Source organism: Penicillium griseofulvum (genome assembly GCF_001561935.1).
Source record: "Penicillium griseofulvum strain PG3 chromosome Unknown contig_80, whole genome shotgun sequence".
NCBI classification, from domain to species: domain Eukaryota; kingdom Fungi; phylum Ascomycota; class Eurotiomycetes; order Eurotiales; family Aspergillaceae; genus Penicillium; species Penicillium griseofulvum.
This window is the reverse complement of record NW_024467471.1, coordinates 5,021,710-5,037,843: the sequence shown is the minus strand read 5'-3', so window position 1 is coordinate 5,037,843 and position 16,134 is coordinate 5,021,710. Positions and strand designations below refer to the sequence as shown.

Below are 16,134 nucleotides of genomic sequence, written 5' to 3'. Positions count from 1 at the left end.
CAACCTCTCGCGATTCATCTTCATCCTGCACGGATTAGTGCGGATTTGCAGTCGCATCACTCATTTGCATCCTTTGTGTCTCTTTTTGGTAGGTGATCATCGCATCCATAGCGGATCGGTCCAGAACTGACTTTGGTCCAGTATCTTGCACCAAGGTTCATCATGCCTCGGGATATGGCTGCTGGTTCCCCTAGGAACCGCCGCAAGAAATTGTCGGTACCAAGTCTTCGGCAACAAACATGGTGTATGAGCTGCCTACGCCTCTCTTGTCACGACTAGCCCAAGCAGATTTCCATGTGCCATAAGCCCTTCGTGGCTCGATGCTTTATACAAGCCAAATGAGAGCAGATCGCCCAGGATATTTGCCGGTGTCACGGTATCTCCGTTCTACGATTCACGACGTGCGACTTTTACGATTATCAGATCACCGACACGTTCGGTATATCCTTGAAGCTATTCGGCATTATTGACGTGATTGCCCGCTTGTCTGCAACTGGAATTGATACTAAATATCCACCGGTGTAGAGCGTGTCAGCGGCAGCGGACAAGCTGCGGGACTTCTTCATTCATGGTGCCGTGATTGCACATGGCGCCGATTTTGGAAAAGACCAAGCAGTGCCTACAATATACTCACCGCTTTGTTATTTTCGAGTTATCTTTCGTCCTTTATCTCATGAAAGAAGTTCAGAATTCCCGCCGCTGTGATTCCGGCTCCCGAAGTGGCTTTGAGTCCCGTCTCCGCATCGACTGCTCCCAGGATTCTGGTGAGCAAGTGTTGTTTGCTTTCTTGACGAAAGAAAACAGGCCAGCATTGCACTCGACAACAAATGAAGGCTTATATAGGACGAACTGGGTACGTACGGACTAGTTACTAGGCCCCTTCATCAAGTAAGTTTCCAAGATTTAACTTATTCCCAATATAGCCTTAACTAATCTATAAATCGTGCCCATTTAGTGCAGGCTTTGGGTAGCAAATCACATTACGTCTCTTCCCCAATCTTTCATCACCAACACGATGCACAAAAGTGATCAGTGACGAGCGAGTACACCCATTGCTCGGTCTGATTGGTTTGTGGATGCATGTTGCAGACCGTTATGCCGTTTCTAACTACATCGACTCAAGCAGATGGAAAGAAAAGGGTGATCAAATTCGTGTATACAATACTGAAGACACCCTTTGTTAGGTCGTCGTTCATGTACTTGAAATGGTAATCGAGCTCTTATTTAGAATGCTTGGCTCGTTGGAACGCATGTCATTGACGACGCCAAAACCTCGAATTCTAAGGTTGTTAATGGGTTCGGGCTTTACTCTCAAGACAAATGAATTGCTGGAACCCCAGTCATAGCCATATCAAAACAAAGGATAGTTCAATGATGTACTTTGACATACCAAGGGCTGGACCCCGTGACCCTGAAAGATAAAAATGGCAAGAGCAAAGGACCCATCCATTTTAGGAAGGTACGCGGGACGTGAGACTATAAAATAATTCCTCCCACCTTTCTTCCTCTTCTCTTCTTCCTCTCCCCAATCCTCCCTGTCTCACCGTAGACCACTGAGCCAGCGCAGAGGGTGGTCCACGAAAGACATCAACACCAAGTTGTTGAGGCCTTCGAAGGTCCGAATACAAATCAAACTGCCAGTTCTCGTGCGAGTCATGATAAGTTGGTGACTGAACTCCAAGAGTTCAGTAGTCACTGACAGATCCCACGGAATACATGGATAGGAGGGGTTTTTAACCCCGCCCTCTTTCATTGTATGCGAGTTGTCCTGTTGTAGGTAGTTGTCTGAATACGTCCATTCCACTAGTCCACTTGAAACAGTGGAGCTTCCTCTAGTAAGCATAAGCTTCGTTAGTCACTCAGCCACCTTAACCCTCAGAATTGGATCATCCCGGGAAGACCTCCGACATTCAATCATCATAGCATCATAGCACTATATCCCTCTCAACCTACCCAGTGGCTAAAATGACCATTACTCAAGAGCGTTTTCTGCAGTTCCTCCTCCCATCTACAGAATCCCCAATTCCCAAAAGACAATGTCAAGCCCGTGGACAAAACCCGACACAAGCACCCGCCCCATCGCCGTAATCGGCGGCGGCGTAATGGGCCGCAGAATCAGCATGATGTGGATATCCTCCGGCTTCACCGTCCTCCTCTGCGAGAAAACATCTGTAACCGGCAACGCAGTAGGCTACGTCCAAGAACACGAAGCCGAGCAAGCAGCCAAACAACACACGACACCCGCCGAGCTGAAAGCCACCACCTCGCTCGAGGAAGCCGTCTCGAACGCCTGGATGGTCATCGAAGCCATCCCCGAGAAGCTGGATATGAAGATCGACCTCATGGGTGAAATCGACAAACTCGCCCCGCCGGACTGCGTAATTGCCAGCAACTCGTCGTCGCTGCGGAGCAGCCAGATGATCGTCAAGACGGAGAAGAATTACCGTATCTGCAATGGTCACTACTACATGCCGCCGGAGCAGACGTACTACGAGGTGATGTCGTGTGGACATACGGATCCGAATATCTTTCCGTTTTTGATGGAGAAGGCTGCGCAGGCTGGGTTCAAGCCTGTGCATGCTAAGGTTGAGTCTACTGGATTGATCTTTAATCGGATTTGGGCGGCGCTTAAGCGGGAGGTTTTGCTTGTCATGGCTCAGGGTGTGAGTGATGGTCATACCATTGATGACATGTTCAAGAGTTGGTTCAAGGCTGAGAAGGGTCCTTGTCTGATGATGGATACTGTTGGTTTGGATACTGTGTACAATATTGAAACTGTGTATACTGAGCAACGCGGTCTGGACACCACTGTCGTGGATTGGTTGAAGGAGAACTATGTTGACAAGGGAAATCTGGGCGCCAAAGGTGGAACGGGTTTGCTTGGATAAAGATCTATAGACTGTTTTTAGAAGGCATTACAAAAGTGTTCTAGAAGAGAGTATTGAAACCGTAATTCTGAGTCTAGAGCTGAAGTTATGATGAGACATGACCAACTGAAACCATTGATTTATTGGGTATAAGAATGGATTATATAGGGTTGATTCACGTCGCCTCGGGCAGTCCAATTATAGCATGACAATAGACCGCAGACCGATTCGAACCAAACAGGTGACGACAAGAGTGTTGAATACAGGTAAGGATAAAATGAAATAACCAAAAAGAATGTGTGACGCAACGCATGGGATAGGTATCAATCGTCCAAGGCAAACCGGACAGGGAATCAAGGATCATCAGGAGTATTAGTATCCAGGAGAACAAGATAAAAGATTAGGCAAGGAACGTAGGCAAGGTGGGTAATCAGAACAGGGCCGCAACAAATAAGCGCCCTCTGAAACGTCGGAAAGGGTATAAAGTGAAGGGCATTAGGGACAGGCCCTAGGGTGCGACTGGCAATCATTAGGGTATAGCACACCCATAGGGCCAATTGATGTAAAGGTAGTTTGGCAGCGAAGACATTAGCCAAACAAGATTGAAGACAATCGTGCGAGGCATCGACCAGAGAAACAATAATTAAGAGGCTTTCCTGCGACGATGGACTTTCCATTCCGCTTTAGCGACACGCATAAACATTTCGGTGTCTTTGATGGGAACCCAGCTGGTGAGGACTTTCATGATATTCTCAAAGTCGGACTCGAGGATGATATCACGCATGCCATCAATAAGGGCAGCAGATGAAGCATGCAAGACGTCAAGACCTTGACCAAATGTCCTTGGGTTATCAACAGGGGGAGCTTTGTTCTTTCCTGCAGTTGCGGGACGAGTGTTGTCTTCCGCATCTCCAAGGAGCATGAAAACATCCCACACCCGAAGCTGAGCCGGGAAGGGGATCGAGTAATTAAAAAGGGTGAGGTACCAGCGAGTGCCATAGGCTGTGGGTGGGATTCCAACTTCGTTCTGCAAAATTAAGCGTTAGTATACACTCGTCAGTTTTCGACCGAAATTGACTGACCAGTTTTGTGGCCACTTCACCTCCGGCGAGCCATTCCCGTTCAAAGTCGGCCAAGGCCTCCATTAAACCAGCAAAGCCGCACTTGTACAGCTCTTCCAGACCTCGCAGCTGCCACAATCGGACGAGCATAATAAATGCATGTTCCTCATCGTAATACGCCAGTAATGTAGCGGCAAGGGTTGCCATTCCCTGTACGTAGCCTGTGTCAGGGAAATATAGTGACATGGCGTGGAGGACACGGAACAATAGTCTTTGGCCACCACGATAGCGTCTCCGAAACATAATATGACTGGAGATAGTCCGCGGTACATCGATATCAATTTGGACATCGTCCGGTGACGAGATGAACTGCAGCTCATTGTAGGCTTCGATGAGCTCATCCGCATGCGGGCTGCCCTTGTGGCGCCGAGCGCTAGCTTCAAGGAATGAGTACCAGGCCGTTGACCGCCATCGATCTGGGATGCCCTTCCAAGTTCGCTCAATCAACTTTGAGCTCTGAGTATCGAACTCAAAGGTCATACCGCCGCCGTCCTTGGACTTCTTTGTCGGCTTAGCCATCTTGGTCCACTTATCTTCACGCTGCCACTCCTTCCTTCGCATTGCGCGAGTAATCGGTGCATCTTCATTCTCACCAGCAGATGGAGTGGGCAAAGTGAGCATGTCTGCTGCCTCATCCTTGGTTTTTCGGTCTCGGTTATGAGGCAGATGATTAGTCGCTGTACGCAACCGGGATGTCGTACGGCGCAATGGCGGACCATAATTGCTTTGTGATGAGGATGGGCGGGCGCTTAGGGAACTCTGGGATATTTTGCGGACCAGAGACGGACCGTTGAAGGAACGGTTGCTAGCGGGAGCGGTTGGTGGGCGAATTGAACGTTTCCGCCGAGGTGCCTCAGATGCTAGCAGAAGACTGGTTGTGACTCGCTGCAGCGGGTTGATTTCTGAGCCCTTGGAGTTCTTTGCAGGTCGAATAAAGCCATAACGATCGACTTGTTCTGCGCCGATATTTTGCCAATATTCAGCACCACCTGCTAGCTCCTGGGTTTCCCGCTTAATTCGGACGCGCTCCACTTCGACAGAGGCCTTATGCTTTGTTTTGTTTCCATTATTATTCGTCTGGGTGAGTGTTTCAGAGGTTTCGGTATCTGGGACCGCACCCTCTTCCCATAAGACTCCGTGTTCTGAGGCCAATGCTTTTGCGACTTCGGAGTCGGTAACATTGTCATCGCCCTTCTCGTACATCAGCCGAACTCGCCGTGACAACATATCCTCGTCTGCCGAAATTGCTCTGCTCGGAAGACTAGTTTGTCTCGGGCGAAGAGTGCCCCGTGGTTTAACTTGCCGTGGGACAGCCTTCGGTGTTTCCTTTTCTCCTCCAGGCTCGCTCTTGATGGTTGGAGGAAGCGGCGCAATTTGGGATATCTGGCGGTCCAACTGTTGATTATAATTCTCTTCCAATATTTCCTGAGCTGGCTGGCCTATTTCTTGGTGGGGTTCCTCCTCCCCCAGCTTTTGCTGGCGCGGTTGTTCTGATTGTGGCTCGACGTGCTCGTTCGGCTTCTCCTGAGGCGGTTGGTCTGACTGTTTCTCGATGTGCTCTTCAAGTTGCTCCTGAGGCGGTTGGTCTGGTAGTTGCTCAGGGTGCTCTTCAAGCTTCTCCTGAGGTGGCTTAGGTTGCGGACGAGTCGCCTGACTCTTAATCAGACTTCCGCGATGGGAAAACTTCAGTGAATTATCCAAGCCATCCAAAGAGGCTGTCGGTATATCTAAGGGGATACCAGCGAACGAGTGCTCGATTTGAGGCACTGGCGGAGCCTCTTCCGAGCTAAGTTTCCTCTCCATATCGAGTGACCGTTTCTTGAACCCACCCCACTTTCTTTCTGACCATCGAGAGCCCGGCCTAGAGCCCGGCCTTGAGCCAGGCCGCGAGCTGGGACGAGCACCTGGTTCATTCACGACAATGCTGGGCACGCTGCGCAAGGAGGGCGCACCCTCGGACCGAATTGTTCGAGTTTCATCTCCGACGGACACAGATGGCGCCAGCCGGGAGAACATAAGCGCGGATGCATTATTACTCGGACCGGACGCAGCGCTTGTGCTTAAAGATCGGCCATTGGGGGCTATTGGCGCATCGGATGTGGGCAACGAGGCCGACTGGATTGGAAGAGGGCCGTCAACGGTAGTTCCAAATGACACGGCGTGAATTGAATTGGACTCCGACCGGTCGGGCGATAACGATGCAGAAACCTCATTCACCATTATCCCGGCATGACTTGCGAATCTGCGCGTGGGCTAGAACCGCGTGAAGAAAGGAGTGTAGGAGGCCAGGGGGCGGAGGAGGGGGGAAGATATTAAGCGAAAAATCCTGGATCAAAGCAGAAAGGAGCGACAAGGGGAAAATCGAAAAATCACAAGGGAAGTTCAGAACAGAATCATTAAAATTGAAAGATACCTGGAGTGGAGTTATTTTGGGTCGGCCTTGGCGTTCTCCAAAGTTGAAGTTTTAGAGAAATTCCAGTCGAATATTCATTCATACATGTAATTACATGTAACTATACATAATTATATTCTATATACATGTACAACTTGTATATCTCCTTACCGTTTCATTAGGAGTTCTAGATGTCACTACATCTACTTCAATATGGTCTCTCAAAATAGATATCAAGGGGTATGTCCCACTTTGGGCCGCGTGTGGATCGGAGAACAAGGAGTATGGTGGAGTACGCTAATTTCCAGGTGCTTACTCCGTTAGAATGTTCAACGGGTGGAAAGGTAATCTCGTTTAATTGTATCCGTGTCTACCTAGGTAGCTAACTACGGAGTACATAAACAACACAAGAGTAGATACAATTGAAACCACCCCCCTGTACGCCCCGCAAATATCCACGCGTGGAACTCCTGTAGCCGAGGCTTGAGTAACCAGTCATCAGCTGTCAATGCATTCAATGTAGTCAAAAGGAAAATCGAAACCCCGGCTAGAAACAATGATGAAACAAAAAGCATCATAAGGGCGTGAAACGGTCAAATGTAGCAACCAGGAGTCGGATGCAGCTCAAGCCACAGCAGCTGTATGAGCTGATGGCGAGTTGCGAGTTGGTCGAGTCCGATCCGCAGGCTCTACAGGCTCTGGGGGCAAGAGTTCGATCTGACGGACTAGGAAGCTCTTCTCATCCATAAATTGATCGTCATCCGTTCGGTCCTCTAAGAATTTAGGCAAAAACCTCAATAGTCGATCACGGTTATTGATCAGAATCTGTTGCACTGCCAGCGACTTGGTCGGGTTGGCCACAAACACCTAATCACTTGTCAGAGCGAGCCCTCATCGGTTTGCTATTTGAGGGTAGATTTACTTTGAAAACGTGGAACCCTTCGTACTGCACCATCTTGCGGTCGTCCCGCAGCAGTTTCATGCATAGTTTGAGATTCTCTCCACTGTCCACATATGTCATCATCACACTGTAGTTCGCACGGTCCAATAGGATCTCTCCCAGAAGCTTGATACTTTGTCGCTTGGTCACATATGAGTCTGAATAGACCAAAATGCTATTGAAGCGCTGAAAGAATAGCTCAAAGTTGATTCCGAGGTACGAGGTCACGAGGCTCTTATGGTGGGTCAAGATCTCCTGTGAAAGATATGTCAGATACTTATCATTAATAGCCATTGTTCTGGACCTTACCCTGAATGTGGTGAACGCATCTGCGCTGACTTCGAAATTGCTCTTGTCAATCCAATCAAAAAATCTCCAGAACACACCATTTCCCCTTTGCCGTTCGTTGGGTTTCACTCCTGATAGTCGTATGGCGGATTCTCCTTCATTGGATTGATCATACAGTATAATCGCGGCGATGACGTCGAACCTCAATGCCTCTCGAAGAATGACACCACATGGCATTGCGCTTTGACTATGCATGTAGCCACGACATAACTCGACAATGATTTCTGGTCGATGGTGGACAAGGTATGAGATGATGGGAGGATCTTTTTCGGCTCCATATCCATGAGGCCGGAATCGAAGGATATGGGAGAAGATGGTCTGAGTGTCTTTTCTGGCTTCGAAGGGAAGCAAATGGATGCTCTTAGATAGATCAATGAGTAGATCTTCGTGAAGGAATGCTTGTAGAAGTGCATGGACTTGATCCACTGATGCTGAGACCTCTGAAGAGGAGCATCGGGTTAATTCCGTGATATTGCGCCTTGGGTGTTACTTCCAGGAAACTAACCTGGTGTTCCTTGTACTATGACCTTCATTTGACTAAGCTGCTTAGCCAGCTCTTCTTCGGTCTAGTGCATGCGTTAATGGGATTGTCCCCTACATGTTTGATGTCCTCAAACAAACCTTGGGAGCATTTTGGGAGTCATGAATCCTCTGTAATAATTCCTTCGTTGTCCGGGCGATATCAGCAGGTTGCCGCGACCGGCCGCGACCGAAAAAGAAAGCCATGGTGAGATGGGGAGAATATGGGGCAAATTGTGAAAGAAACTAGAGATAAGGCAACATGGGATAAGTTATAATTCCAACGGGAGAATCGAGATTGAGTCCAGGAAGCAAATGTGATGTATTGCAAGTTGCGAATAAACAAACCGGGGCGGGGCAACGGGGCATTATGCCTGAGGCAGCAATCGATAACGGATTTTTTTTTTGTATCAAAAAAATGTTATCTTCTGCCCCTCCCCCTCGGTTCAAAAACAGTTTGAAATTGTTATTGACCTTTATAAGTCATGTCAGCTCCTAATGCCGTGAACCCACCTGTGGGTGAGAGTTTCCCTGACTCACACTCAGTATCGGATTCGTCCGATTCTAGCAACGAGGAGGGCTGGGAAGACGTCGAAGCCGATGAGGAGACGCAGCCTGTGGTTGGCCTCTTCACTGACCAGGTTTTCCCCGATGCGCGCTCAATGCTGAAGGAGTGCAAGGAAAAGTACAATTTTGATCTGCTGAAGATCCAGAAGGACCTTGGTACGTTTAGCTTCTGCTCTTGCGAGGGTTCAACAATCGTGGCTAACTATTTTCTGCTCTAGATTTGGATTTCCTTGACAACATCAAGTTGGTCAACTACGTCCGTACCGAAGTGAAGAATGGAAATAATACCCCAGATGTTTCCTCTAAGTCCAAATTCGAGGATGATGTCTATCTCAAGCCCGTTTTGGAGGACGACGCTCTCTTGTATAGCTTGGACGACCTTGCCGAAGAGCAGGGCGAAGACGCTATCGCCGGCACTGAGACAAACCGACAGGTTCTCGAACTCCAAGAGAACTTGGAGCGGTTGCAGACCCAATTCTCTGAATACCGTATTGCTGTACAGCAGTCAATGGATGACCAATTGTCGAAGGAGGATGAGAAGCTTGCCGAATCCAACCCGCAGCCCTCGGCCAAGGCTATTGATAGACACCAGGATGCTGAGGATGGATACTTCGTCTCATACGCTTACAACGGTAGGATACCTCACTCAACTGATTATGCATAGGATGCTAACATAGTCTAAAGCCATTCATGAATCTATGCTGAAGGACACTATCCGTACCGACTCTTACCGCGATTTCGTCTACGAGAATAAGCACGTTTTCAAGGACAAGGTTGTTCTTGATGTCGGCTGTGGCACTGGTATTTTGTCCATGTTCTGTGCCAAGGCTGGCGCAAAGAAGGTCATTGCTGTGGACAACTCCAATATCATTGACCGAGCCAAGGAAATCATCCATGACAATGGCCTTGGAGATGTGATCACGTAAGGACTCATAACCATCCCCCAATAAAGAGATAGCACTGACTTCATCCTAGGTGTATCCGTGGCAAGATCGAAGAGGTTACTTTGCCAGTCGAAAAGGTTGACATCATCATCTCTGAATGGATGGGTTACGGTCTCCTTTTCGAGGCCATGTTTGATTCCGTCATCTACGCCAGAGATCGTTACCTCGCTCCTGATGGTCTTATGGCTCCCTCGCACGCTACCTTGCGCCTTGCTCCTTATGCCGACCCGGATTTCATCGCGTCGCACATCTCGTTCTGGCATAATGTCTACGGTTTCAAGATGGACAGCATGCTTCACAAGATCTACGATGAGGCTTTGGTTCGCAGCAACCAGCCTACGACTGTTGTCGGAGATTCTCCGATTTTCTTGACACTTCCGCTGCACACCATCACCGTGGAGGAGCTGTCGTTCTTGAAGGAATTCCAGGTCACATTGAACCAAGATGTCGATGCATTGGATGGATGGATCATCTGGTTCGACATTTTCTTCATGCCCTCCAGAGAGTCTGTTCTACCCGAGGACGCCATCCCTTCAGAAATGCAAAAGAAGGGAATCGTCTCGTTCACCACTGGACCTCATGGAACCGAGACCCATTGGCAGCAGACTGTCCTTCTCATTGACCATGCCAAGGACAGCGCTAAGCAGGGTTCTCGGGCTTTGAAGAAGGGCCAGGTTATCACTGGCAAGATCGGTTATGAGAAGACCGAGAAGGGCTCTCGGGGAGTGGACATCAGTGTCCAGTGGGAGTCCGATGCGAATGAGAAGGGAGTCCAGCTATGGAGCCTCCAATAGGATCGAGCGATCTTTTGACACCTTTTTTTGATGAATTAAAAGAGATATGACCACCTACATAGAAAATGACGGTAACCTATTACCTGGGTATCGTTAATTTGACCCAGTGAACATAAAAATATGATTTGCATTTAGGAACAGGCTATGGAATGGGTATCGTTGTCGTAATTTGAGTCATCTCGTAGAACAAATAGAACATTCAAGAATCAACCCTAAAGGGTTGATTCTTTGCCTCAGAATGTTTTACACCCGCCTGGAAGCCTCCGAGCGTTCATCGTGACGATGACGATGACTGCGATGAGAGGAATGATGGTGCGAGCGATGGTGAGATCGGTCTCGACTTCGATCTCGACGGCGACGATGATGTCTGTCAGAACTTTTTCGGTCCTTCTCACGTTCTCTGTCCGGCGCATCCAGTCTGAACCCATCGAGGCTGTCCACTGATGGGGACCGCCTTCGCCGACGGCTTGATTGCCGTGCTTCCTCAGCTTTCAAAAGTTCAATTTCTCTTCTCTTTTCATCGTTCCACCGCTTCCTTTCCTGTTCTGTTGTTTTCAACTGACGCACACCTCGCTTGATGGCCAAAAGAGGGTCATTCGCGCTCATACGAGCCTGTGTCCTTTCTTTGCGTCTTGGATCCTCATTACCCCACACGTCTTTCTCGGGCATTGACCCTGGCGCTGTTGCATTTTGCTCTGCAGAGGAATACCACGGTTTCCGACCAATAGTCTCCTTGAAGCCTGCTGCGTTCGAGAACCTCATTGTATATTGGTCTTCATAGCTGCGTTTCTTCCGTGCTGCTTCAGCCTCTGCTTCCCGGTTTTTCTCCGTTTTAGCATTCGTGGCTGGGAACAGGTTGATATGGCCGGCCTCGTCTAGAATTGGTGCTTGTGCCGAATCAGCCTTGCGAGAGGCGAGAATCAACTCTTCCCGCTTAGCAGCTGCTTGCGCCGCATCCTCCCGAGCGTAGCGTATATCTCGATCCGTATCGTCTTCCCCGGCAACCCGCCTTCTTTTACGAAATCCTCCAGCGTCGCTGGAACTTCTGTCTGATCGAACCACCCCAGGTTCAGATGACAAAAGGGAGGGCGCTGGTGGAGGCGTAGGGGGACGCTCACCGCGAAGAATTTTAATCCTGCGTTCGGCATCGGCCTGTTGCATAACACGTTCATCTTCTTCCTCGCGGGCTTTTGCTTGCGCCTCGTCGCGCCTGACGCGGGCGATATTATTGGCGTTGTAGACGTTCCATGACTTCTTGCCTAGAAGATGGCTATTACAGAGTTAGCGGTTTTCGCCGTTATTATAGATTAAAATGAAAACTCCACTTACAGAGGCATATTGGAAACTGATTGATCCTTGCTTGCAGGTTGAGGCTCGATAGCAAAGAACTGGTCTTATCGATAATGACGTCCCCACCGCCCGACGCTGTTCCCGGGGGTGGCCAAATGCCCCGTCGACAGCTTTAAGGCTCCAACTTTCTTCTCTTCCTTCATATTTGCCTTGCTTTGGATATTACTATATCCAGAAAACCCCTGGATATACACCTTTGAGAATTGACATCACGTCACCTGTGCTGCAGTGTCGACTGGCATAGTTGCCTGTTCCTTTACCGACACAGTGTCGCTAAGACAACAGCCCCAACAATTCTCAACTCAATCTCTGTGATCAGTGACGATCAAACGGCTCATCATGTTTGGCCGCAGCAATCCGTTCAGCTCCAGCGCGCAACCCTCCCCGCAGGGTTACTCGAACCCCAACCAAGCACCCCCACGGTATGATACCGATCGCCCCTCCTCGCCAGTGCAGGCTGTGAAGCTCCTATCCACCATAGCGACGTACCGATTGCTGACGTATATAATGATTTCAGGGGTTATGGGGGCCCACCTCCACCAGGAGGAAGACCGCCGCCGCAGCAACATATGTCTTCTAGGATGCAGTCCGGACAAAGAGGTGGAGGCCAGACTTGGACTCTTCACCCAAGCAAGAGTCCCAACGATAACTATACATTTGGAAATCTGTGAGTATTCTCTGACTATATTTTATTCTCGGGGGCTAATACACAGCAGCGTCGCTGTTTCGCCGCAGGACATCCCACCCTCACGAGATGGCACCGACGTCCTCCTCCTTATTAATGACCTCTTCGTCTTCTCTGCTCGACCCCTTGATGGTTTCCCTTCCGGTTATATGAGCATGTCGGACCCTCAGCGAACGTGGGCCAACATCGGATTGAGAGATGCGATCAAAGTGCAGCTGTACGATCCGTTTAGCCAAGGCGGACAGGCCTACTTAGGCTCCGCGGATGTTGAAGTCAGCTTCGCGTCTACCAAGAAGCGGGTTGAAACTCCTTATGATCAGGATGAATTGGCACAGGCAGTGATCAGGGTGAGTCGACTTTGTTCCAGTCGTTATTACGTGCTAACAGGTCCCAGAACTTTGAAAATCAACTGTTCTCGCCTGGCCAGAGGATTTTGATGGATAATAAGAGTATCCCGCTCTTACTGCAGGTTAAGACCGTGCAGCGAGTTGATTTGACATCAGAGAAGCCTGATCTCAGTTCTGGAGAAGTCGAGACCGACCCTACGGCCAGGGGTATTCTCACACGGCACACTCAGCTCAACTTCTTTAAGGATACTCAGACCGGTATCAACGTGAAGCCATCTAACCGTCGCCCTGCGGCCAATTCTATCATTCAACCTGGCTTTAAGTTCCAGGATATGGGTATCGGTGGTTTAGACGCTGAGTTCAGCACGATCTTCCGTCGTGCTTTCGCCTCCCGAATTTTCCCACCTGGTTTGGTTGAGAAACTTGGTATTCAGCACGTCAAGGGTCTCTTGCTTTATGGACCTCCAGGAACGGGTAAAACTCTCATTGCTCGGCAAATCGGAAAGATGCTCAATGCTAGAGAGCCCAAGATCATCAACGGTCCAGAAGTTCTGAACAAGTACGTGGGCCAGTCGGAAGAAAATATCCGAAAGATGTTTGCGGATGCCGAGAAGGAATATAAAGAAAAGGGTGACGAGAGTGGTCTCCATATCATCATCTTCGATGAGCTGGACGCGGTGTGCAAGCAGCGTGGTAGCTCAGGCGGTGGTACCGGTGTCGGTGATAGCGTGGTTAACCAGCTTCTTTCGAAACTTGATGGTGTCGACCAACTGAACAACATCTTGTTGATCGGTATGACCAACCGAATGGATATGATTGATGAGGCTTTGCTGCGTCCCGGTCGTTTGGAGGTACACATGGAGATCTCTCTCCCTGACGAGCATGGTCGAAGCCAGATTCTCAACATTCACACCGAGAAGATGCGAAACAACAATGTCATGGATACGGATGTTGACTTGGCTGAGCTTGCCCATCTGACCAAGAACTTTTCTGGTGCTGAGATCGCAGGTCTGGTCAAGTCTGCCTCGTCCTTTGCTTTCTCCCGCCATGTCAAAGTCGGTACTATGGCTAGTATCAATGACGACGTGGTAAACATGAAAGTCAACCGGGCCGATTTCCTTCAATCCCTTGATGAAGTCAAGCCTGCCTTTGGTGTGTCCGAGGAAGAGCTGGCCAGCCGCATTCCTTACGGTGTTATTCACTACTCTCCAACCATCAGCGAGATCTTGCGTGAAGGCGAATTATTCGTCAAGCAAGTCGGAGTGGCCGAGTCAACGCCGCTTTTCTCTGTACTGCTTCACGGCCCCCCTAGCAGCGGTAAAACCGCCCTCGCGGCACGGATTGCTATCGACTCCGGTTTCCCCTTCATCAAGTTGATTAGCCCCGAAGACATGGTTGGCTTTAGCGAGCCAGCAAAGATCGCACACATCAGCCGAATCTTTGACAGCGCCTACAAGAGTGCCACAAGTATCGTTGTCATCGACAACATCGAGCGAATCATCGACTGGGTGCCGATTGGTCCCCGCTTCAGCAACAGCGTGCTGCAAGCTCTCATGGTCTTCCTCAGGAAACAGCCAACTCACGGACGTCGTCTGTTGGTTCTGGCCACGACAACTGAGCGTGCTTTGATGAAGCAGTTGGACATCTACAACTCCTTCAACTCGGACATCATGGTTCCCAACGTTAGCTCCTTTGGTGAACTGCGGTTTGTCATGGAGAAGTCTGGTGTCTTTGATGCGCAGGAGATCGCGCAAACCCTCGAATCAGTCGGTGGGCTTGCCGATGACGGGCGCTTGAGCGTCGGCATCAAGAAGGTCCTCCTGGGCATTGAAACGGCCAAACAGGATTCTGACAAGGTTGGTCGCTTTGTTCGCGTTATCAACCGTGCTATTGAGGAGGAACAGAGCTTCAAGTAGACGTTTATAACGGGCTTCCTGATGAGTATAGCTTGGATTATACCTAGATTAGTTCTTAAGTAAATATTTTCTTGCCCTAGTTTCCTTTCCCTTAATATCTTATAAAAGTTACATGAGCAAGATCCGGCGGTGAGCCACAAAATTTACGGCAAAAGTCGGACCGCACTGGCACTGGCGTAGGGGGTTGGTGGACCCGAGCGGTTGTTAGCAAGTAACTAGTTTATATGTTGTGCACCACTGCAGCCACAACCAGACGTTCTGATTGTTGCTATGATATTTTAGCCGACTGGTGAAATACATTTTATGTCATCACTTAGGCGTAGTGGCCTAACTTTCTGCGAGAATTACAGGCTAAGCGAGAAAAGAACAGGCCCCTAGAGGTTCTCAACTGCATCTACTTACGTAGGAACCATGCCTTGGAATCCACACCAACCCAGTATTTTTCACGCCAAAGAATGGTCTACACCATGGCGTTCATCTTCATCTGAGTTTCCACCCGAAGAAACCTTCATCGAGCGATACAACCGACAACTTGCAAACCCAGAGTGGAAGTCCATACCATATTTCTTAAGCTATCACTCCCAATCTGGAGGATGGCCATGGGGCTGGGCGATCTATCGTACCTGCTATGCAAACATATCCGATGAAGACTGCGCGAGAGCTATTGAGAAGCTCGACCAGGCCTGTTTGGCTAGCCTTGAGTTTTACGAGTCTATGTGGTCCAGATATGGGAATACACATATTGAACTGATCCGCGAAGGATATCGGAATGTTATATTTGAGGATCCTACCTTAGAGGGGGCTTCAGAAGACGCTATTCAACGTCGACATAGACAATGGGTCGATGACCATGGCCTTTGTGTGACCAGCGCCCTTCCTCGCCTCAATTATCCTCTTTTGTTGGATGAGCGCTCTGTGCGGTCAATTCTAGCTAGCGCGGAGCCGTTAAGACCAACTGCTTTACACCCTGACACTTTTTCACACCATGAACTAGGGGGGATGGTCGGTTATGTTAACGTTCTCGACGGTGCTTTTGTCCTTGAAGAGCGGGGAGAGGATGATGGCGAGTACTACTTTGGATTGGTGCGGATTCACCTGGATTGTTTGTTTAGCTTCTGCCACAATTGTGAAAATCTGATGACTGAGCAGGACTGGGGTTCCTGGGGTATGGATGATCCTAATTATGTGCCTTATGTTGATGGCCGCTCACTTCGGCTCGAAAGGAAGCAACTGTTCCTGTCTTCTCCAGGTCGGCTTCCCGATGTGGAGAGGACAGCTAGAATTACTGAGCTTGAGTTCAAAGGGAACCAGTAATAGATCTTGAAATATGTGGAATTGAACACC

General features: G+C 49.3%; 7 protein-coding genes across 7 annotated transcripts; 4 read left to right on the top strand and 3 right to left on the bottom strand.

Annotated features, from left to right (window-relative positions):
* Positions 1-2,036: 2,036 nt before the first annotated feature.
* PGRI_027960 (3-hydroxyacyl-CoA dehydrogenase family protein) lies at positions 2,037-2,888 on the top strand (the record flags this gene model as incomplete). Its single annotated transcript, XM_040790509.1, has 1 exon — positions 2,037-2,888. One exon carries the CDS (start codon positions 2,037-2,039, stop codon positions 2,886-2,888), a length of 852 nt encoding a protein of 283 aa, XP_040647462.1.
* A 622-nt stretch (positions 2,889-3,510) lies between these two features.
* Positions 3,511-6,208, bottom strand: PGRI_027950 (putative TBC domain protein; the record flags this gene model as incomplete). Its single annotated transcript, XM_040790508.1, has 2 exons — positions 3,511-3,894; positions 3,950-6,208. 2 exons carry the CDS (start codon positions 6,206-6,208, stop codon positions 3,511-3,513), a joined length of 2,643 nt encoding a protein of 880 aa, XP_040647461.1.
* Positions 6,209-7,004: 796 nt separating this feature from the next.
* Positions 7,005-8,394, bottom strand: PGRI_027940 (Mo25 family protein; the record flags this gene model as incomplete). The annotated part of the gene is made up of 5 exons (XM_040790507.1): positions 7,005-7,247; positions 7,303-7,575; positions 7,630-8,108; positions 8,174-8,234; positions 8,290-8,394. 5 exons carry the CDS (start codon positions 8,392-8,394, stop codon positions 7,005-7,007), a joined length of 1,161 nt encoding a protein of 386 aa, XP_040647460.1.
* A 278-nt stretch (positions 8,395-8,672) lies between these two features.
* Positions 8,673-10,492, top strand: PGRI_027930 (protein arginine methyltransferase RmtB; the record flags this gene model as incomplete). The annotated part of the gene is made up of 4 exons (XM_040790506.1): positions 8,673-8,910; positions 8,973-9,386; positions 9,439-9,676; positions 9,730-10,492. The coding sequence occupies 4 exons, from the start codon at positions 8,673-8,675 to the stop codon at positions 10,490-10,492; spliced, it is 1,653 nt and encodes a 550-aa protein (XP_040647459.1).
* Positions 10,493-10,725: 233 nt separating this feature from the next.
* On the bottom strand, positions 10,726-11,829 carry PGRI_027920 (uncharacterized protein; the record flags this gene model as incomplete). The annotated part of the gene is made up of 3 exons (XM_040790505.1): positions 10,726-10,980; positions 11,060-11,762; positions 11,822-11,829. 3 exons carry the CDS (start codon positions 11,827-11,829, stop codon positions 10,726-10,728), a joined length of 966 nt encoding a protein of 321 aa, XP_040647458.1.
* A 352-nt stretch (positions 11,830-12,181) lies between these two features.
* Positions 12,182-14,790, top strand: PGRI_027910 (AAA family ATPase SEC18; the record flags this gene model as incomplete). The annotated part of the gene is made up of 4 exons (XM_040790504.1): positions 12,182-12,264; positions 12,324-12,509; positions 12,559-12,874; positions 12,922-14,790. 4 exons carry the CDS (start codon positions 12,182-12,184, stop codon positions 14,788-14,790), a joined length of 2,454 nt encoding a protein of 817 aa, XP_040647457.1.
* A 411-nt stretch (positions 14,791-15,201) lies between these two features.
* PGRI_027900 (uncharacterized protein) lies at positions 15,202-16,104 on the top strand (the record flags this gene model as incomplete). Its single annotated transcript, XM_040790503.1, has 1 exon — positions 15,202-16,104. One exon carries the CDS (start codon positions 15,202-15,204, stop codon positions 16,102-16,104), a length of 903 nt encoding a protein of 300 aa, XP_040647456.1.
* Positions 16,105-16,134: the final 30 nt, after the last annotated feature.